This window comes from Coturnix japonica, chromosome 3 (assembly GCF_001577835.2).
Source record: "Coturnix japonica isolate 7356 chromosome 3, Coturnix japonica 2.1, whole genome shotgun sequence".
NCBI lineage: Eukaryota > Metazoa > Chordata > Aves > Galliformes > Phasianidae > Coturnix > Coturnix japonica.
The window spans coordinates 99,135,323-99,158,845 of NC_029518.1; the positions used below are offsets into that span (position 1 = coordinate 99,135,323).

Genomic DNA, 23,523 nt, shown 5'->3' on the forward strand with positions numbered 1-23,523 from the left:
GCAAGGATATGCATATAGAGGAAAGTGTTAAGGGCCTCAGAAGAAAATAGGATATTTAACAGTCTGAGCTCTTTGCAAAACTGAGTTAAGAACATGCCTAGCAAAATGATGAGAGTGCAAAATCTCACCTGTACGTAACTATAAACCAAAAAAAGAAGTTGGTGAGAATATTTTGTATGAGTTTGGGAGTCTTTTTTCTTTTCTTCTTTATTAAAATAGTTTCAGATAGCCTTAAAGTTGTATTTGCTGACTCTGAGCTGACCAACAGTAGAAGTAAAAAATCAACATCTTCATTAAAATTGCAAAGATTTCTGAGAGTTCTGAAGAAATTAAGCTCTTTTCTTATAGTGATCTGTAAGGCAGAGGTCTATGTCTAACCTCTCTGTAATCAATGAAGCAATGCAAGCATTTCCAGAATGCAAGGAATCCTAAGATATGCAGGTGGGATAAATCATTCTGCATTGACATTTTTTAATCACTACAGAGCATATTTAGGATTAGTTTATAATAGATATTATACGTGAAAACTGTTACAAAACTAATCTCACCATTCACATCTAAATACAGTTATGTAAAAAATAAAAGAATGCCATCTGCTTTCTGTAATCCTGATCAGTAATAGGCCCTAGTTCTTTTAGCAACTGAATGAGAACTAAAATAAGGAAACCTTTTTAATACAACTATACTTCCTTTGAGAAAGGTGAGTTTGGGATTTGCAGATCTATGGAATACAAAAGAGCTATTGAGCAGTGAGACAATGGCATCTCCTTGGGATTACAAGAAATAATAGAGAGAACCCACCTTTGTCTATCATTTAATTCCCAGATGTACAGCCTGGTAGCAGCACTAGGGCATAATGAATCTGCTCTGCTATTTGCTTGGCTGTGGCTTGGAGCCAAGGAGTCATACTGCCCGAGATACAAAAGACACTCTGTCTGCACAGAGATCCCTGCATCTTCCCGACACGTTTACTCATACATTTTGTGAACCATCTTTCCCCTCCCCTCTCCCTCTGTTATGTTAGCTGTGAACTGCAGTGAAAATCTGTCTGTGACAGACACTCTTGGTACTTGGTCAGCTGTCACAGAAGCATGAGGTGAAAGACTTCAAATATGGCACTGGTATCACAGATACACACACACACACGATGCACACACAGAGAAACAGCCATCCCTGGCTGCTGCTCAGATCCAAGCAAGGGGAAAAGAAGAGCGCTCCTATATAAGCCTGAGCTCTGGCAGACAAAGAAGGCATAGTTAATACTTTCATTTCATTAAAATCAGGTGCATAAGTTCTCAACTCAAAGGGATGTTGCTTAATCTCTAGCTGAAATGTTTGCAGCATCTCAGTTCTACACCCAGAATTCATCTCTGGAAGTATTTACCTGAGGGTTCTCTACTTCAAAAGACTTTTTTTGTTAATAACGCTGCCAAGACAGCTATAAAGGAAGAAGACTAGATCACAGAATCATAGAAGATTTGAAGTTGGAAGGAACCCACGTGGATCCCCTAGTCAACCCCCAGCTCCACACATCACCCCCCTAACCCAGACCCTATGGCTGAGAGCAGTGTCCCAGTGCTCCCTGAGCTCCGGCAGCTTGGGGCCATGTCTGCTGCCCTGGGAGCTGTGCAATGCCCTCTGCCCTCTGGGGCAGAACCTACCACTAACCCTCCCCTGCCCCTGACACTGCTCCATGCCATTCGCTTGGGCCCTTGGATGCTCTCTAAGAGTTTTGTAGATGAGAAGACTGAACGATGAGTGACCCAGTCTGACTTGCTGAACACGAACTGTAAATCATCCCATGGTAATTCTCCTCATTCTAGCCTTTACGTGGCACCTGGCAATGCATTTTCATAGCTTTGGCATGGCTAATATCATGTTGTTGGTATGTTGCAACCTTACCACGTTATTCTAAGACACTGCTGTGAAGTCACAGTGTTTATCCAACATGTTGAATCTCCAGGTGAAATATCCTATTTGAGTCTTGAACCATGACAGAGAGCTGTTACCTTCTGCCTGCCAACACAATACAGCATACAAGGAAATTGATGGAAGCATCTCAGCTGGTCCAGTCCAAGATCAGGTGTTGATAAGTTTTGTTGGTTCTAAGAAGCTCCAATTGCAGTACACAGATTACAGGAAAAACTTTGGTTTTCTTGTGATTCTGAGGACTATTATAGATAAACTAGGTTACATGATGGCCAACTGAATTCTACTGCCAGTAAACACAAGAGTCAGGACATTTAGGTGAAGTGTGAATGCATGTAATTATATGTGTGAACCGGAATCCTTCTCAGGAACTGGAGATATACAAGCAAGATGATCATCTTTTTCTAAGACTGAATAAAATTGATTTCAAGGATAAACTGGATAAAAGTGACTGACTTTTTATCTTTACTGATTATGGATCAAGTTCTGTGGTGTCAATTGGATTAAATGCTTAATGTTTAGCAAATGAGTCTCCATTTCTTTCCATTAGTTTAAACACTCTTGGCTGAGTAGGATGACCTGGCATATCTGAGAAAGTCATCCAGGGCTGCCAGATGTAACAAAAGCTCAAAATTTGTGAACTGAATTTAAGGTAGACTATCCTACAGCATCTCAAGATAGTGCCAGACACTGAAGTTGAGGTAAATGAATTCAGCATATGCAGGAAAGTGACTGAATAAGACAGTGAACTACATTCAGCTGCCTAAACTTTGGTATTTAATGTGATTTTGAAGCCATGCAGATATGACAGACAACATCTAGGGAATACCAAGAGTTCTGAAGCCCACAAACAGGGCAAGATAACTCAGAGTGCCTGAAACAATAGGATCCATTAATTTATGTCCAGACATTTAGGGCTATTTTAAGTACTGCATGACCTCCCACCTACAGTTCATCTGACATTCCAGAAAGATAGTCTCCCACAAGTGACATGTAATATCTGTCAGTGCTATGCACATGTCTCAGATATGCTGCAGATGTTCATGTTTTGCAATAAAATCCTTTCCTCTGAGTCTGCACTTCTAACTTCCTATGTGTAGATGCAGCCCTGAAAGTCATCACCTCACAGCACAGAACTGCAAAAATCATCTGAATCACAGAATAATACAGTTACATTCATGTAGTACGGAGTACAGTCCAAGACAGATAGCTCTCACACCAGGCAATGCCAATGTCTCCATGAACAGAGAAATTTGATTCTTCACACATATTAGCCAAGCTTGCTCATCTCTGTATTTCTTACTGAGGATATTTCAAAGAGGATTCTCAGACCATCACTTGTCGATGTAAAGCATATGAATAAAATCTGGACCATGCAGATATCTCTTCTTATTCTGTTCTTTTTCTTTTTTCTTCTTCTTGTTGCCAAGAGAAGAGAAAGGGAAGAATTGGCTTTACAACATAGAAATGAAGTTCCAGTTGTGACTGAACAACAAACTTCCTGCATTTGGCAAGCAGTCGTGTCCTGTTTCCTTCTGTCATTATGTGTAATTAACTTTGCTTCCTTTTTTTCTGAGTTGATTTGGGTGGAAACACCCATGGGTGCTTATCAAATATATCTGGAAATAATTTTACCATTGAAATTTCTGAAATTCCACCCCGCTTCCCTTTCTTCACCTGTTTCCATGATAAAATTTCTTCTATCATGGCAACAAGGTTGTTACTATATTTTATTAATCAGTTGAAAGAAATATCAGTTAAGAAATAGGTAGTGAATGAGACTTCAATATGGCTATCCAACTATTGTAAGAGATATAGACTCTTTTAAAACACAGTATGTTTTCAATTAGATGTCAGCTTCAGGATGTAATTGAGCATATCCTAAAGATATATATTAATATCCAAATTCTATAAATAAAAGGACCCCTCCACAGATGTAGATGCATCTATGCATGCTTAAATGAATTCAGCTTCTCGTGCATAAATGCCTTGATGCATGCAGTCTGAAATGTCTTCATATTTTCTTCAGAACTGTTCAGCATCTGTCCTAATAAACACTGGTTTAAAGTTAATTAAAAGAGAGCATAGCCATATAATATCAATATAAGTTGGTCACAGTTGTAGTGCTGTGCGCACTGCAGGCACTTCTTAAAAAGAACTGTAATGCATGAGTCAACAACATCATCTCTATTTCTCTATTAGCCCATCATCACATGACTTAGTTTTGGCATGGCAGGGCATGGCAGTTCTTCAGATTTGCATTTTTATGCCCTTTATCACTGAATACCTAGAAAGGAAAAAAAAGGCACAGCTTTTATTACCTCTATTATGGATGGGAATTAGTGCGATGAAAGATAGTACTACTCTAGAAGCCATTTGGAACCGTGCCCAGGTACTTGATGGTATTGTATGTTTAACTCACAAGAGGAAAATAAATTATTCCTGAGGATTTTGAGACCTCTCAATAAAATCTGAATTACAGAAATTATAAAGTTTATGACTATTCTAAGTACACACTTGAACACTGCCTGTATGTAGTATTAAGAAAGAGCCTATTTATGAGACACGGGCAAAAAAAGATTTGGGGTTCTTTGCTGTGAAAGGCTGCAGGGTATAAATGCATTGCCAACAGCAAGGGGAAGTGGCCTGACAGAGATATCAAAAAGTTGTCTCCTGGAACCATAGGATGTTTGGGTTCAGGTTTGAATGACTTTGACTGTGAGATACTCTTGATCTCATATCCCTTAATAAGAAACTATTTTTACCAGCACAGCCAATGAAATAATGACTGAGGTTCCAATCAAGTTGCCTTGAGTGAATGCAAGAGACCTGGAATTTGGGGGAAGGTAAGGAGATGAGAGTTCCACTATTCCAGACATTCAGCATTCCTGGATGATACTGGATTTAGGACATATCACTTCCTTGAAGGATCTAGTGTTCAGTGAAGAGTAAGAAATATTTTTAAAACATAAAAATCCAAAGAATGTTCCTTTTCTGTCACCATTTCCAAATCCAAAGTAGATATACCAGATGTTCCCTTCCCTTAACTTCTTTTTATGACCTGGAAATCTAAATTTCATTTTAAGTTGCATTTTTCCCAGTAAGCGTCTAATAGAAATACAATCCTTCCAAACAAATGTACTGCTGCCAAATGCATTTGGTATTGCAGAGCTCTGAAGTTACCAAATAAAGGAGCTGTTTAACTTTCTTCTAAGTTACGCTTGCTTAGAGGTATTGACTTTGGTATTCTATGAAGAGGCATAGAAGAGTCTGTTTTCTCCATATAGAAATTAGACAAAGAAAGACTTACAGACACATAAAAGAACCAGTATCTTCTCTAGATTGGAAGCACTGTGTCTTGGTGATTGATATTGCAACTCAGCTGTTCCTACAGATACAAAGTGGAGCCTTCAGGCTGCTGTTTTCCAAAGTTTGTGCTTAATGGCACCATATTGCCAACAGTTTACTGTTAAAACTGAGACCTGGGGAAGTGAGGAAGAAACAAAAGCTAAGGTGTCACATTTCTTCCAGGAGTATTAATATGCTTTGTAATCTAAATCATAGACTCAAAATGCGTATCAGGCATATGATCTGAATTACCTCCCTGAGATAAATGCAGATGATACGTAGAAAAGAGCACACTTTTGTTCAGGGTAATAAAAAAATGATATCCTCAAATAATTGAGACTGTTTTAGAAATGAATGTGACTGATTGTGTCTAATATACCACTGGGAACGCTGCCAGGAAGTCTCTTTGGCCTTTAAAAGCAATACACTTATTGACTGCTCCATTTGTGTAATAGGCATGAAACTCCAGATGGGCATTTGGGCTCTCACTTTCTGTTGGGCAAAGAAAAAAAAGAGACAACTCTACCCATTCATAATTCAGGATTGGAAGAAATTCTTTCCTATGAGAATGGTGAAGAACTGGAACAAATTGTCCAGGGAGGTTGTGGGTTCTTCATCCTTGTGCATTCAGCTCATAAGGCAAGGTTTTGGTAGCTGGGGGAATGCAGAGGAGATGTCTTTGAGAGGAGTCCAGCAGTTGACCCACTGGGACAGTGCTTGGAGAGTACTGATGAAGAACAGCATCCATGGGAACACGTGGAGCAGGGGCAGAGTGGCAGTAGAGGAGCAGCGCATTCAAAGCAATATGGACTGACCCCATTCCCTCTTCTCCAGTTACCTGTTCCCCAGCACCAATCAACTGGAAAAGGTGGATAGTGGGAATGCTCGTTTTTGTATGCTTTTAGCTCTCGTTATTCGACTCTGTTATTAGCAATAGATAATAACTACATTCATAACCCTGTAATTAATCTGTTTTGCTGCTGATAGCAATTGGTGAGTGATCATTCTGTCCTTATCTCAACCCAGGAGTCTTCTTTTTTCTATCATATTTTCTCCTCTTGTTTATTTGATGGGGGAAAGGACTGTGGTACTTTCACATTGACAGCTGGCTAATTTCTACCACACTGCCCTCACACTCTCCTGGCAGAGAAAAGAAAGAAAACATTTATTCTCTTCTCATCAGCAAGAGATATTCTGTCACATCTTAGCAGTATATGATTCTATGATTCTATGGTTGATTCTATTATTCTAAATCAGCCATATTTGGCCTTTAAGTAGAAGAAAAGTGAAGACACATTCATCTTTAAACATTAAAGCTAATTTTTAGGTTGATAAACCTAAAAGAAGGCTTTAAGCAACCTGGTCTAGTGGAAGGTGTCTCTGCCTATATAGGAGGATTGAAACTAAATGGTCTTAAATGTCCCTTCCAACCTAAACAATTCTATATTACTCTATATTATTATTTATAAACTTAGAGATTAATCCTGATCTATGTTAACAATGATTTTTTTCTTTCACCGAGTCCTCAGCTAATTCCTACTAGAGCCTCGAAGTGGCACAATACCAGGAACAACCAGATATTTGGAGACTGTCTTTTACACACAGTAATATTCTGGAGTGGGGTTTAGAGGTTTTTATGTTTATTCCTACAATCTCCTCTCAGAGCTGTGGTGTCTCCTCCATGTCTTCCAGCCAAATTGGTTTCTACATTCATTGTAACTGCTCTCAGTCTGTCCCAGCAGATATGAGGTCTACGTATCTTGTGCATATAGTGCCCCAGAATGCCAACCCAGCCTGCAGACGCTCTGAATTAAGAGTTACTGAAGATTTCATCAGCTGTAACCTCCTATTACATATTGCGCAGACAGAAATATGTAAGCATCGGAAATACAGCTCCAGTTCACAGATCTGCCACAAAACATTGCTTCAGGAAAATTACTAAATACTAAGAAATTTTGCAATACTTCATCTAGACCACACCAGGCACCCTCTGTAGCTAATAGGAACAGAATGATACTTCTGGAACTTAAGTTAGTTAAGGTAGGTGCCTAATATGGCAAAAGGGAACAGCTTTTATGTTGACTACCGAGATACTTTAGGCACATATTTTGTGCTAGATATGCATCATCTGGGCATCTAAAGACTCAGAATCACAGCATGGCAGAAGCTAGAAGGGACATCTGGGTCCATCTAGTTCATCCCCAGCAGAGCCACCCAGAGTAGGATGCCCAGCACCATGGCTAGGAAGCTTTTGAAGATCTTCAAAGAGGAAACTCCAACATCTTAGGCCCCTAAGCCAGGGCTCTGTCACTCTCACAGCACAGAAGTGCTTCCTGATGGTCTGAGAGAGCTTTCTGAGCTCCAGTTTGTGTCCATTGTCTCCGGTTCTGGCATCACAGAACAGCGATGAAGAACAGCTCCATTCTCTTTACACCCTCCCATCAGGTATTTATAGACATTAATAAGATCTCCCCAAGTTTCCTCTCTAGGCAGAACAGTCCCAGTTTTCTCATCCTCTCTTCATAGAACTGATGAGAGAAATGTGAAGTATGATTTTTTATATAGTTTATTAGTGCTTTTGGTTCATAGTGCGATCACTTCTGGGATTCTGTTCACAACTGCAATAACATTTCAGGAGATTCTGTACAAATGAGAACACATGAATGATCTTCCTCCTAGAGGGAGTATGTGGCAATCAGAAAGAACAAAAGAGGGACGCAGACAAATATGGATAATAAAACTCAGACAGAAGGAAGACCCACTTTAAGACAGTATCTGTAGACTAGAGCTACCCTACTGCAATGAAGAGTATTGTAGTCATTAGAATAAAGAAAGCACAAAGATCCAGGGATAGTTCTACAAATGTTTACTGGTGACTTTCTAGCAATGAAACAGAAGATGCTGAAAATTTACCAACTAAAAGGTAAAAGTCAGCACTAGAGTCTGAGGAAGTTGAAATCCAAAAAAGAAATGTCAGGAGACTTTGACTGATAAGATGAATTCTACAGCTTTAAGCAATCTAAGAAATTATATTTATATTAGAGGTGCCAATCATGCAGGCCTTTTATAAGTGTCAGAGACTTCACATGATGTATTAGAGAAGTGAGGTTTAGACAGACATGTTTTCTAAGTGCATAAGCAGTTTGCTTTTCAAGTGGATGTGATTAATTTCATCGATCTTTATGCATTCTCAATATTGAAGTCTACAGCTGAGTTATTTGCTCTAGGCTTTATTTAGAGAAAATGAAGTACAACAGGCACTTTTATGTTTTTGTGAGTATAATCTATTTTGGCTAAGCAACACAGGATGAAATGATTTACATCTTGGATGCGTCCATTTTTCTCTATATGCCATCAAGAGAGTTGTGCACGACTAGTTTCAATGACATCAGAGAAGATAATTTCCCCAAATTTAATGAAAATATCCAGCCAGGCATAAAAAGAAAAGAGGGTATTTTCAGGGGAATGAGGCAAGAGGTTAGTAGATCAACTTTTATTAAACATTCAAGAATTCACATGTCTTTCCTAGGATCTTTTTGTAACAGTAATCCTAATATTGAATTTTCTGATTAGGGATAAGAAGGCATTTCAGTTTTGTGTTCTATACATAACATAAATACCAAAACCAAATCAGCACAAAGACATTAATACGATAGAACTCAGGTACCCATTACGTTATCGACTTAAGTAATGAAATTAAAAAGCTATTGGCAACATTATCCAGTACAATAATGAAAGTACAATAGTTTAACAAAGTGGTTAAAAAACAAAAGATTGGGAAAAAAGACTCATCAAGATCTCTGTTAGCTCTAGCAGAATGAGGCAGTCAGTTAAGAGTCCAGTAGACCTTATGTCTTCCATATATAATGAATACAAGGAGCTTATGGAAAGACATGATTTATCATCATCCTGCACTCCATGCTCCATGAGATAAAGCTATAAAGGTCACTGCTGTAACTGCAGTTATACAGTTGCAGTCCTTATCCTATTCTGTTTATTCCCCATGTTCTCTGAGCCAGGCACATGAGAGCAGGGGAATATGGACCATCCTGAAAAAATAAACCAGGGAGAGCTCACAAAGAAAACCCATTGGATTAATCCCAAGGGCCAGTGCTAGGGTTAACACTGTGAAACATCCTCATTAATCTGGGTGATGGGGATTAGTCTGGGTTTGCTTATGGTACAAATTTGAGAGGAGTGGCTCATGCTCTAGCTGGTTGTGCTGTCAGTCAGAGGGACATCAAAAGACTGGAGAAATGAACAAACAGGAGCCTTATGGATTTAAACAAAAGAAAATACCATGTGGAAAAATAACCTCACACATGAGTACTCACTGGGGACCATGTGTCAGGAAAGCATGTTTGAAAGACCAGGAGGCCTTGGTGGACAACAGGCTGAACATGAGCAAACAATGTGCCCTTGTTGCAAAGGTGGCCAACAGCATCCTGGGCTGAAGTAAGCTGAGAGATGCCAGCTGGTCAAGAGAGGTGATCTTTCCCCTCTGCTCAGCACTGAGTGCTGAGTCCAGTTCTGGGCTGACCAGCACAAGCAAATGTGAATATACTGGAACAAGTTCAACGAAGGCCACAAAAGTTTTTTAGAGTCTTGAGTGTTTCTCATGTGATGAAAGGATGAAAGATCTGGAACTGTTCAGTCTGGAGGTGAGAAGGCCTCCAAGTGTTCTGAGAAGGAAAAAATCAGCTGAAAACAAATGAGATCCAAGGTTTGGAAATGCAAAGAGTGGAAATAGAAACTAGAATTCTATTCTGAAAATAAATGTATAATATCGATGTCTCTATTATGAGATTGAACTATAGAACAAGAGGTAATTTCTTAGTTTATCATTACAGATGCATGTTTTTGACTGTCAAGCTAATAAGGTGTAAGAGTATATGAAGTGTCATGGCATAATTTCTGTTCAGAGAAATGTTACAATAGGTTAGGAAGCTGTTCTGAACTATTTATTGACAGGTTATCCTATGCTATCCTATCCTATCCTATCCTATCCTATCCTATCCTATCCTATCCTATCCTATCCTATCCTATCCTATCCTCCTATCCTATCCTATCCTATCCTATCCTATCCTATCCTATCCTATCCTATCCTATCCTATCCTATCCTATCCTATCCTATCCTATCCTTATTCTTTTCAAATGATTGTGCTAGTAACATTTGTTTTCTCATAAAATAATTAGGAGTTTCCACTATGATTAATTAAATGATCATGCTTCTTAACAACTAAAATAAGCTTACACTGGCACCCTTCCAGTATAAATAAGATAAAATGACACAATCATGGAATAATTTTGGTTGTACAGGACCCCTGAATTGCTACTGTATACCCATATTGCAAACACTGTTAGCTTGATTAGTTTAATCAACACTTCATCCAAGTTCTGAATCCATCTTTGCCAACATAATGGCCTATTTCTAGACTTCCATTTGCCAATACTTAACAGCCCAAAACTGGATGCAGAAGTGCTCTAAAGTTTGGTTTAATCAATGTACTCTTCCTATGTAGCAGCTAAGGCTGCACAGAACATGCTTAACCCTTACTGTCACAAGCATGCACTATTGACTCATATGCAACTTGTCACTCAATAGCAACCCTCAGTAGCTTTTTGTTAGTGTTGGTCCTTAGAAATTGGTCCTCCCAATTGTTTACTTTTGGGTAATCTCTGTGAGATCATTTCTCTAGTTTGTTGAGGTCCCTCTAAATGACAGCCCTGTTGACTGCTCCCTCCAATTTGTTGTCAACCAGGAACCTGTTGACAGCACGTTCCTTCCTGTGTAATTGCTAGGCATGAAATCACAGCTCTACCTATTTTCTGGTCTCTGAAATATACTGTGATGCCAGGTAATGTAAAGCAAAAGTTTTTTGAAGGCAAACTTCACAGCTGACTGGTGTAGAAGTTTTGTGATTATGTGGAAAACAAGAATTTAAGCAGAAAATTAGCAACATTTTATATAAGCACCTACAATGGCAGGTGCAGTATCCAGTAATCTCTTCACAGGGATTGTGGATAGAAACAGTCAGTGTGCACACAAATACTCTTTTGATCCAGTGGTATTTCTACCTGTTCTCATCTTACCTAATGTACAAGGAAATGCCGAGTCAGACTACAGTGTGTGCTTTAATATTAGTGCACAAAGTAATCTGTTAATCTTTATCCAATACTGGGTAAAAGTATAATTTACAGAAGTATCCTTTTCTCTTTCTTTGATTTTTCTACGCTATGGGATTGATATAAAGAAGCCATAGCATGAACAGGAACTTGGCCCAAGATATCTTTACTCCCATGGAAAAATCAATGGGCAAGATTTCTTCTTGGTAACAACAACGTCAATCTGAAGACATCTCAGCAGCCAGCTGAATTTATTTGCATTACCAGAGATTAAGATCAAGCATTACTACAACTGGAGGTTTCAATCATTAGCAGCAATCTTTTGTATCTGGCCTTCCTATTGACTTCATATTTCACACGCAAGGAGCAATGCACACAAAACTCCTTTCTGAGTATTTCATCTCATCCAGCACAAGAAGTAAGAGGAAATAAAACACAAACAGCCAAACTAGTTCTTGGAAGAACGTGAACATGATGTGTGCCCTTCCATCTGGTCACCATTTGAATTTTTTAATACCTGTGACACTGAGTCACCTGGTCCTATCAGGAAACAGAACAGCTATAAATCATGCTCCAGTGAAGAGCTCCAGCCACTTCTACAACCACCTACAGAAGGACAGACGACACTTCCAATCTTCCTGGAAGCAAAAGGTAGGATTTATATTTTGTTTGCTTGAATTACTGCAATTCTGACCATTCATTACACTGCTAGCAATACAATCATCAGAAAGCTTCTGACCTCTTCAACAGTTTAGGACAGCCACAGAAAAAGGATTTCATTTGGTGAAAAGTAAGGATTTGGTGGTCAGTGCTCTAAAGAAAGATGAAAAACAAAGGAGACAAAATGGATGGACAAAGTAGATGGAGCTATCTCTGCTTATTTTTAGAGTGGGGGAAATACCCCCTTGTAGGAATTACTACTCCTGTGTACTACAAAGTGTCAGACAGTCATATAATCACAGAACATCCTCACTTGAAGGGGACATGCAGCAGTCACAAAGTCCAACTCCTGACTTCATGCTGGGCGAGATAATTCTTATTCTGTATCTCTCAGAGCGCTGTTTAAATGATTAATGGACATCAGTGGCTTTAGGGCTGTGATCACCATCCCAGGGCCTTTCTTCCAGCACCCTCTGAGTGAAGAACATTTTACTAAAGCCAATCTGAACTCCCCACATTTCAACTTTAAGCCATTCCCTCACCTCCACTGACCAGTCACCAGTACAATTTTGTGCAGCAATGCCTTTCAACTGAAATGGCAACTCACATTAGTCCATTTCAGGTCTTTTCTAACAATAATAACAATTAATGGGAATTTATTATTTTTCATCATTTTGTAATAGAAATTCAGAAATATGAGTAATGTAGGAAATTGTGTACATATATATTAGAAGTGAGCACTAAGAGAAGTGATGGGAAAAACATACCCACACCAGTTTCTTTCAGTGTCAGCCCTCCGCACACAGATGGAGTTTCAGGAAAGTCAGTAAGATTTGGCATGTGTCCTGATTTATGTTTGACTGAGGGGAGAAGAGGAGGGGGTTGCAGAGACTGATTTTAGGACCAGTGCCTAGAAATTAATGCAGAGCAATTAAATTTACATCTCTCAAACTGTAAGCATTTGGTTGAAATCAGTGGGACTGCCAAAAGTATGCTCGTATCTTGGAGCAGTGCATCCACTGGTTCTTAAAAAGCATTCCAATTGTGTCTTTTAAATTGTATCATGTTTTATCCTATTTAATTGCAATTAAATTCGTTGAAAATAATACAGTGAATGAATACTTTGGCTATGTATTTAAACTAGCTTCTTCAATTTGTTTGTAAAATAGGCTCGAAATTTAAATGAATGGTTATCTTTTAATGGAACAAAGAATTTGTATGTCATAAGTGCACAAAGATTGTTTCCTATCTTCTTATCAGCACTTTTTTTACTAAAAAAAAAAATAAATGTATTTTTGCTTGTGACTTAAGTACAGGGAAAAAATCCCCATCTCTACTTACTTTTCATTAGGAAAGAAGTGAAAAGAATCATTCTTCACATCATTGGGACTATAATCTTCTGTTGTTCAACACATAGGTTGGATATCCTGCAAAGTTTTGTGAAGGTTCAGAGCAATAAGGGGTGCAAGAGTTAGTAAAAGACAAGTTCAGTGATGGTAATGCACTTCAAGGAGTCCTAGGTTGTATCAAAATTAAACAGTGCCATAAACCAATACAAAAAATAGGAAATCATAGAATCATAGAATTGCCCAGGTTGGAAAAGACCTTGAAAATCATCAAGTCCAACCGCAGCCTAACCAGTACCCTAACTCTAAAAACCCTCCACTAAATCATATCCCTGAGCACCACACCCAAATGGCTCTTAAACACATCCAGGGATGGTGATTCAAATATCTCCCTGGAAAGCCTATTCCAGTACTTAACTACCCTTAAATCTGTGATTTAAGCAGTTAATTTTCAGAATATTTCCCAATCTGTTTTTTGCTCATATCAGCTCAGTATTTTTCCTCCAGTAAACAAATCTTGTCATACCATTTGGAAAAGGGCAGTGTTTTCTCTCCTACCTGCTCTCCATGAGCAGGAACACCTTGCATCTGACTTGAAGTGGTTGCCTCAGGATAAATAGGTTTGACTGAGTATGAAAATATCAACTGGCCTTTCCATAGGGATAAATTAAGACCAGCAAGACCAAGAAGTTAAGCTAGTAAGGCATCTCTGCAACAACATGCCCTTAAACTCCCTTCTAGTTAGAGGCTGGGAAAACTGCCAAAATAAGTAGATTTCTCTCTAGTCACTTGCTTTGCCCAAGGTAGCTAAGCAGAAACAGGCTAAATGTAGCAATTACTTATTATTGATTGCAATCAGAAGGCAAAAATTTTAAGTAACCCTAATTACACTGTAGGTCACTGTAATGGGATGGTACAAAGTCTTTGACTTAATAGCAAATATTCTTGGTCAGACCAAAGTGATTGCTTCATTACTGAAGAAGGTTACCATTTCTGTTGTGAGCCCACACTGTCCATAGATTGAAATATATATATTAATAAATAACTAATAAAAAATAAAAGCTTTCTGAAACAACTCTTCCTCAGGAAGGCAGTTCCTGTCCCAGCTCACAAGTGAGTCTTTGAGGTGCTGATCATTTCAGAAAGGTTTTGACTCCAGCCCTGAATGTCAAGATCTGCAAATGGGATGAGTGTTCAATGCCCCTGCAAGCAACGCAGTTCAGTCTAAGCAGGCAAAGGGAAGAAAGCAAAGTTGCAGGTTAACACAGGCACAGAAACAAGTTAAAAAGCAGCATCCATCATTGTATCCCACATCAGGGCAATGTTTATAACTCTTCCTGCAGGAATGAAGCATGAATGTCCTGAATTCAGGTGAAATTATTCAACCAGGATCAGGCCAGGAAGAATGAGACACAAAGAAAATGACTCAGAGAAGTTTTGAAATGCGACATTGCAATAAATTTTATTTAGTTACTTCTAAAAATAGGAGGAGAGAAGGAGAAAACAAAGAAATTGTTGCCTTGCTGCTTAAAGAAAAGAGAATGCACAAGGGAGGGATCTTACATATTCAGAATAGTGACAGCCTCATAAAGGGGAAAAAGTTAATCCTCATTCTTCATTTTTTTTCAGAGATGATTCTGCCAGCAGTATTCCTGTGCCTTGCAGCTGTGCTGTGTCCATCTGCTGGAGAGGTAGGAGATGCGCTTTGTGTAGAGGAAATTGGGATGGGGCCTGAGGGACTGGTGGTATGACTGAATATGGATTTCTTCTATACACAGTGATAGTCTTCAGAAAAAAAAAATCTGCTAAGATATCTGGGATGCAAAAAGCATTTATCCTCAAAGTCTGACAGATGTTCCAAGCAGCAGACTGCTTGCACACTGGCACATGAGATCATCCATATGCTCAGTGTTACCTCAGAGTTGGATTAGTGGGAATGGCATGCTCCAGTATCTCCCATTCACTTTCCACAAATCCAACACTCTTCCCATTAAATCTCCACCTTTTTAAAGACAACAGTTCCCTAATGACTTACATTTCTCATCCCACAGGACCTCAGCTATGTTCCTCTACCTTTATTCACAGCCCCATCCTCTCAAAAGGTACCATCAATTTCCCCCCAGCAGCTAAACAAACTAACATGCTCAGCAGAAGAACCCTGTGGTTCTTCTCAACACAGATCTGGCCTGAAGTTTCTATATTTGTTTCCAAAATACTGATGTGCCTAAAGGCTTGACTATGTTTATTCCTTCTATATCACCTTGACTAAAACTACTACTTTTTTTCTGCAAATCTTGCTTCTCTAAAGCCATATAAGCACTAAAACTTATCTGAGTACACAAGGAGTGCAAGTGGTGTGTGTGACTCACAATCATTCCCACTGAGATCACACAAAAGAATAAGTAAGTCATCACCAAATTGCTGTGGCTGAATGGTGTTTAATGACATATAATTAAAAATATAAATAGAATATGTGTTTTGAGTCATAGAATCATAGAACACCCCGAGCTGATAGGAACCTGTAGCTATCACCAAGTCCAGCTCCTGGCACCACACAGGACCACCCAAAAATCAGACCATATGTCTGAGAGTGTTGTCCAGATGCTTCTTGAACTCCAGCAGCTCTGTGCTATGTCTAGAAGAACTTTTAAAAGAGAATAATTATATTCAATGTGATTGGCTCATAATGATCTATGAAAATAAATACATAAAATCAAGATCTTGTTAAAATTTTTAGCAGTGCCTTTGTACTGCTAAAAATGTCATCATTAATAAATGCATTGTGGGAATACATCTTTATGTATGGGCTCTGATTACTAATCATCTCATCGAGTTAATCAGAGCTGAGTGCAATATGATAGAAATAACAGTAACAACAAATACATGATGAGACATAATAGAGAACAATAGTCTGAGAATACAATGATATTTTTATATTTCTTCTATCCATGATGCCCTCAGAAGACTACTGAGAATGACTGTAGTGAAGAAACTGAGTTCCTCATTTAATCAGAAAAGGCATTAAAAAGTTTTAAGAATGCCACCAATTATAGCAGGAGTGAGAGAAAATCTGTGAAATGAAAAATAACGACTGACTGTTTTTGATGCAGTGAGGTCTTCTGATGGAGGTTGGTGGTGATCCTGTAATCAAACAAGTTCATTCAACTGAACACCAACAGGCTCAAGTAAAATGCTGAAGAGGAGGAAAACATCATAGTCCTGTTCATGCATTTGCCTGGTTTTCAGACCTGGTTTCTCCAAAATATAATAAAAGAAATTAGAATATCAATGAATTAGATATGATTTTGGTGTCTAAATTTGCCCAGTGAAGTTGTGGATGCCCCATCCCTGCAGGCATTCAAGGCCAGGCTGGATGTGGCTCTGGGCAGCCTGGTCTGCTGGTTGGTGACCCTGCACACAGCAGGGGGTTGGAACAAGATTGTCATTTGAGGTCCTTTTCAACCCAGGCCATTCTATGAAAAATTTAAGAGCTCAGGGACACAAGCAGTCTTCCAGGACATTCCAGCTGTCCTTGGAGGACTGGCAGATAGCTTCCAGGAGCAAAGTGGTATTTTTATTACCACTAACCAGGAGACAAGGCATGTCACAGTACCTCCTCCATCACAAGGATCGTCTCCTTCACTGACGTCACTCCTTTGGTACTCCAATATTTCCTAGATGGTATCCAGCATTAATGACATTCACATTATAAATAAGTAAATAAACTACTTTGTCTTTCGATTTAGATACCTGAACCTTCCCTTGCTCTGTCAACCAACAGAACCGATCAACAAACGTTGATTGTTGACAAACACAATGACCTCAGGAGAAGAGTCAGCCCACCTGCCAGTAACATGTTGAAAATGGTAAGCTGTGTGCTGTAAATCTATCTGCAATGAGCAGTGGGCCCTATGAGAGATCAGAAATGCATGATGGTTCATTTGGTTTTAGTTAGCAACAAATACACCCTCCAAACCTCTCCTAAGGACCTGGCACAGCCTCTAGTGTAAGAACATCATAAAGTTGTGTAGATAGAAAAATAATTCTGGAAAATGTTGCTGTGCATAAACACATTCTTCTTTCATTCTTTCTACTTTCCAGGAATGGAGTCCTCAGGCTGCAGTTAATGCTCAGAACTGGGCAAATCAATGTTCTTTAAGTCACAGCCCACCAAACCGGAGGGAAACTGGTAAGTTGAAGCAAGGAATCTTATCCAAGATGTTCATAAAAAAGACTGTGTGAAAGGAAATTATACAATCTGCTATCACTAATTCATCCAATTATCAAACTGATGCAAAATTCCCTACTTCTGAAAAGAAAGGAAATATGTGTGCAAAATCATTGCTCGTACTTTTCTCACTAATCCTATTCCTCAAACAGTGGTTTCTGTACAAATAATTTCAGATGATTGAAAGCACTGTACTTTCTATGAGGTTTTCAGCTTTGATCTTGTTGTAATTTATCTTTAAAATCTCTTGACTGAGTATCTGAGATGTCATTTGTATGTAGTGTTTTTATTGGCATGTGGGACAAAGGAGACTTCTGGATGTAAATCTGTCCAGTAAGTGAGAAAAATTCCATCTCATTCTCATCTTAATTGTATCAATTTTCTTCAATGGAAAAAAAAAAAAAAAAAAAAAAAAAAAAAAAAAAAAAAAGTAGTGATAAAAGATATTCAAAACACACACAAAAATAAGAAACTGTTGATCCTTTTTACTGCTGTGGTCTGAATGTAAGTATGTGAGATGCAAGGATCAAAGGGTGAAGGTCCAAAACCCAACGGTGGTGTGGCTGAATGAGACAAGACCCATAACTTTTAAATTCCCTGACAACGTAGTTTTATCTATAAATATTTGGGATGCTTAAATAAATACTTCATTCACTGGATATTGGTGTTATAACTATACTATGTTAGCTATAGCTATGATGAGTGCCCAGTGAGATGTTTGCTGCTGATTTCTGTCTATATGTGATGTGGACTGATGTGCAGTTCCCATGCTTTCTGCCTAAAAAAATAGAATCCATTGGTCCTCACTGAGGTGAACCTCAAATGAGAATTGATGCATATGCAGGAAAGTTGGTCAGGGCACCAAACTTGAAAAAAAAAAAACAAAAAAAAAAAACATAACAAAACCAGTAGGTAAAATCACATGACAGTGTAGACAACTTTCAGTGTGCCAGAAATAAATGTTGAATTATTGGGATTGCAGTAGTTTTACGGGGCTGTGACTTTAATATTGACCCAGGTTGCCACCCACCTTCCAAATATCAAAATGACAGTCATCTATCTGTGGCTCATGTGTACAGATGTATCTGCAGATACATAGAAGTCTGTCACCAACTGAACTACCAGCCGAACAGGTTGGCCATGCTGCAAACTGGTCAAGTGACAACATTATCATTAGTTAAAGTTGGTGTCATGGCACCAGAAAAAAATCCATGCCATCCCAATGGGGATAAGAGCTTCCAGGAAAATTATAGCAGCTTAGACTGGCTCTTACACACCTTTGTTTTCTGCATTTCTCAGTACTTTTCTCTTTTCAGATGTACCATGTGGAGAAAACCTCTACATGTCAACTGCCCCTTCCTCGTGGTCAAATGCCATTCAGGCTTGGTATGATGAGGAAAAGGATTTCAAATACGGAACTGGAGCAACAAGTGCAAATGCTATGACTGGCCATTACACTCAGGTAGAAGCAGCTTCTTTGTATTCTATTCTAAAGAAGTAAATATTCCTATGTCAGCCAAGCATTTATGCTCTCATTACCTTTAAAGGCAGCAAGTACATTGGAGACATGAGAGTTATACCAATAAACAAACATGAAAATTTCTACAAACTGAATTTAAAATAGAATAATAGGTGAAGCGTATTTTTTTTTTAATAAGGAAGTACACTAGGCAAGAGAATTTATGTTTTAGTTTAAGAAAGGTGCAAGAAAACACGAAATCCAGTTCAGTACTAATGTGAGTTCATTGGGTGAATCTGGAATACGTTTGCCAAAGGAATGAGAATCACAGAATAACCAAAGTTGGAAAAGACATCTAACAAATTCAACCATCCACCTAAGACCAATATTCCCACTAAACCATGTCCCTCAGTACAACATCTGAATGTTTCTTGAGCACCTCCAGGGATGGTGAATTTACCACCTCCCTGAGCAGTGTGCTCCAGTTGCCTGGCTGCTCTCTTGGAGGAGAAGAGTAATAAAAGAGTTGTAGTCATCCCAGCAGTCTCTCACTCCTGAAGCAGTGGCTGAGTATGATATAATCCCCCATCTGCCTTGATGTCAGGCACTGAGCAGTCTATCCGAGGGTTTATTATAACCTCTGTTCATGTGCATGTAGCACAGGGTGTAGAATTTTATACCACTGCTCAATTATCTTCCTTAACACTTTTTCTTAAATGAAAATTTGCTTTATTAAGATACTTTAATTTAGAAGTTATAAAAACATGTGTGATAAATTCTTATCATTGGGCCCAGATGATCTGTGATTCAAGAATCAGAGCAGGAAAACATGCTAGTATTTTAATAGATTTTAATAAATCAATTGACTTAACATAGTTGTAGCTGTTTCTTTAATGCATGATTTACTCTAATGATTTTCAAATATGTTTGTTTTTCATTCTCTCATTATTTTTCTTCTTACATCTGCAGTTAGTTTGGCACAATTCTTACCAAGTTGGATGTGCAGTTGCCCATTGTCCTGAAAGGCAATTCAAGTACTTTTATGTGTGCCATTACTGCCCTCCGTACGTATTGATTCTGCTTCTGGAACTTCTTATCACATCATCAAAATAAGTCAGGAGATGGTGAAATCTGTAACACAGTGCATCACACACAGCTGAGGAACAGGTCTAAGGAGTGCATTAAGAATATGCACAGAAATATTGTTGGATAGAAATAAGAGAAGGGGGAATGGTTTGAAACTGAGACAGGGTAGGTTTGGGTTGGATCTTAGGAGGAAGTTTTTCCCCCGAGGGTGGTGACGCACTGGAACAGGTTGCCCAAGGAGGCTGTGGATGCCCCATCCCTGCAGGCATTCAAGGCCAGGCTGGATGTGGCTCTGGGCAGCCTGGGCTGCTGGTTGGTGAACCTACACATTGCAGGGCATTGAAACTGGATGAACACTGTGGTCCTTTTCAACCCAGACCATTTTATGATTCTCTGAAACATATGTGTCAGAAGAATTCTCAAACAACCAAAACCATAAAACATTTAATGCACAGAACAGTTTTCTGACTGAATTTTATTTGCCCCTAATCCCCAATTCTTACGATAATAAATCACAAAGAAATGATTTCCTCATTCTACTTGAGATCTCAGTTCATGAAGGCAAATAAATACATATACTATCAGTGACACCAAAAACACCAATGGGGGCCTTAAAGCAGAGTAAGGTTTCACAAACTTTGACAAAAATTAATATTCACATTCACGTTTTAATACACAAAAAATGTTTGATCTATAGTTACAACTGACTGATCATACATTAATATATATATATATATATAATTGTAATATATCTATATAATTGTATGTTAATCTCAGATATAGTGAATTTATCATTTGTATTGGTAATATTTATGTTTCAGAGGGAATATAATGGGTTCAATTGAAACACCCTACAAAGAAGGACAACCCTGTGGTGACTGCCCTGATGCTTGTGACAACGGATTATGCAGTAAGTTTTAAGTGCTTTAATTGTGGCCAAGGTAAAACTGTATAAAATATGTTAGTTTATCCCAGTGGAAAGTTTTAAAGTGATATGATCAAATAGCAGCCCAAAAGAGAGGTTATGATTCTCATGCTGTGTAGATTGCTATATAATTGTTATCAGTTGTTTTATAGAAGAAAAATTCTAGTCCCAAACTTCTAGAAGGAGGTGTCCCTGCCTCTAGCAGGGGGTTGGAATCAGATGATCTTAAAGGTCCCTTCAAACCCAAACCATTCTATGATTCACCATGTCGGGTGCTTTGCCAAAGTAGTGGTGTGAACCCAAAAAAGTGTATGTGAGAGGGGTAGACTAATGCAAGACATCAGTTAATGTTATGGGATGCAAAGACACCCAGTTTCTTGGATTCACAAGAGTAGATGAAGATATTCATACAGCCTACATACCGCCGTTAAAGATGACAGTGCCTGGGTCTCCATAGGGAAACTCTTATGTATAAGACCTAGTGCATGAGGATTCATTGACTGCAATGAGATCAGAGATACATTTATACCAATGGTAGCACAGAAATCTGAGCTCCACATTTCCTGCTGTTGTCTATCTGATTTTCCTTAGCCAGAGGAAAATGTTCTCATCTTTGAATCAATGAAACCAGAGAAGGAAGGGGTTTCTTTTTGTTTCCTCCCCTTTAAAACAATGGTGGCAGATCAGGTAGCAATAGCAACATGCTTGAAGAGATATCAGCAAGTAAAAAGGAAATGGACCAGGTGGCCTTCAGAGGTCCATTCCAGCTTTAAGTATTCTATGATTCTATGATAAAGTTCCAAAATGCCTTAAAAGTTCAGTGACAAACGGGAATACTGTAAATATCCTGGTCAAAAATTTGGGATTTAGTTGTGGAATAAATGGCAAAAGAGAGGAAAAACTGCAGGGTACAAAAATACCAATGAAAAGAAGTATTCTGAAAGGAAGTATTCTAGTTTTCCATTTCCAATTTATGATTAATTTTGTATACTAATGCATTTTCAGCCAATCCTTGCAAGTTTCGTGATGTTTACTCCAACTGTCCTGAAATGGCGAAGAGTTATGGATGTGACCATAACTTCATCAAGACAAACTGCCCTGCCTCCTGCAGATGCCAAAATGAAATAAAATGATCAACTCTTCCCTTCGCAGACATCCATCTCCTTTAATGATTTCTTTCACAAAAACAGATTTACCCTATGAGTTTACCCTACCTTTCCCATGTATGCACGAAGACTGAACTCTATCCAGTGATACTCATAAGGAAGATCTGAATGTCAGTGCTTGTATTTTATTCACTTAATGCTGTGGAAGTGAAGTGGAGGTGTTAAGTGAAATTTGGCATTTGGGTATTGGACATACACAGCGATCAGCTTCTCACACCTTTCTTTTCCCAAACTTGTTGTCTAAGGAGTTAAACGTCTAACTAATTAAATGTCTGTTCCAGAAAGTTCCATATGTTTCATATGTTCTTAGTGTAGTAATGTAACTAATCTTAACATGACAAACTTTGCAAACCATGGTACTGTTAATTTGACAAGATGGTAAATGAGATTGTAAAAAATAATGTAATTCTCAAAAATAAAAATAAAACTTAGGAGAGCAGAGAATTTCCAGTAGCCCTGTAGTACTGCTCTGTGTTATAATCTGTGTCTTTTGCTGACCTGCATTCAACTGTAAAATCCTCAGTTGCATCTATTTGTCAGGGGAAAAAAAATGGAGTCATTCCTCTAAATTAATGATCGTCCTTATGGTACGATTACACTTAGTATAAATGCAAACTAAATCTGCTCTCTGCTAAGATACATACATAGATATATAGCTCGAAAAATGACTTAATTCACAAAAAATAGATGTCCCAGGGGAATGGATTTTGTGCTTGGAAATTTTGCTTTTGAAAACATACAGTTACGGTTCCAATTTTTTTTGGTGTTTGTTTGAATGACCACTTTTAGCATCTCAGCCATCAGTGTTCATTCCTTCCTCATCAATTCATTTGAGTTTTTATTCTTTCTTGTTATCATGAAAAACATCCCTTCCGCCAACTTTCTGACTTGATGAACACTCCATGTTGAGGAGTCTGATTCTTCAGCAGCATCAGCAGAAACAAATCAGGTGAGGAGGGAGATTTCCTCAGCAAAAGCAGCAGTCAGGCAAACAGTTTTCCTTCAGAATCTCTTTCAGAGAGAACAGTCATCAGCACCAATAACACGCAGTACTCACTTCTGTTACCTCTGAGAAGCAAATGTTCTGCTGTGCAGCCAGAAAGAGGTCAACATGTTATTTTAGTTTTACATTACACTGGTTTCTCCTTCCACTGCTCTGTTAGTAAGGAATATGCTTTCGCAATTCATATTTCAATTCCCAAAGACTTCAGAATAATAATTTCAGCACATATTTCTTACTCATTACTTCA

At 38.5% G+C, this 23,523-nt stretch overlaps 1 protein-coding gene across 2 annotated transcripts; it reads left to right on the forward strand.

Annotated features, from left to right (window-relative positions):
- The first annotated feature begins 11,729 nt into the window (after positions 1 to 11,729).
- LOC107312442 (cysteine-rich venom protein-like) lies at positions 11,730 to 22,784 on the forward strand. Of its 2 annotated transcripts, XM_015859893.2 has the most exons (9): positions 11,730 to 12,054; positions 15,039 to 15,100; positions 15,461 to 15,511; positions 17,156 to 17,275; positions 17,511 to 17,598; positions 18,954 to 19,099; positions 20,066 to 20,160; positions 21,004 to 21,092; positions 22,113 to 22,784. In XM_015859893.2, the coding sequence occupies exons 2-9, from the start codon at positions 15,041 to 15,043 to the stop codon at positions 22,238 to 22,240; spliced, it is 777 nt and encodes a 258-aa protein (XP_015715379.1). In that variant the 5' UTR covers positions 11,730 to 12,054; positions 15,039 to 15,040; the 3' UTR covers positions 22,241 to 22,784. The 2 variants fall into 2 exon arrangements, with proteins under 2 accessions (XP_015715379.1, XP_015715381.1); XM_015859895.2 differs by lacking the exon at positions 15,461 to 15,511 and having other exon boundaries at positions 11,733 to 12,054; positions 22,113 to 22,779.
- The last annotated feature ends 739 nt before the right edge of the window (positions 22,785 to 23,523 follow it).

What these genes read in the sequence shown, in the direction of transcription:
- LOC107312442 (XM_015859893.2), top strand. Translation starts at nt 15,041, where the DNA reads ATGATTCTGCCAGCAGTATTCCTGTGCCTTGCAGCTGTGCTGTGTCCA. An exon ending in TGACTGGCCATTACACTCAG is followed by an intron (nt 19,100 to 20,065) that starts GTAGAAGCAGCT and finishes TTACATCTGCAG; the next exon opens with TTAGTTTGGCACAATTCTTA. An exon ending in GTGTGCCATTACTGCCCTCC is followed by an intron (nt 20,161 to 21,003) that starts GTACGTATTGAT and finishes TTTATGTTTCAG; the next exon opens with AGGGAATATAATGGGTTCAA.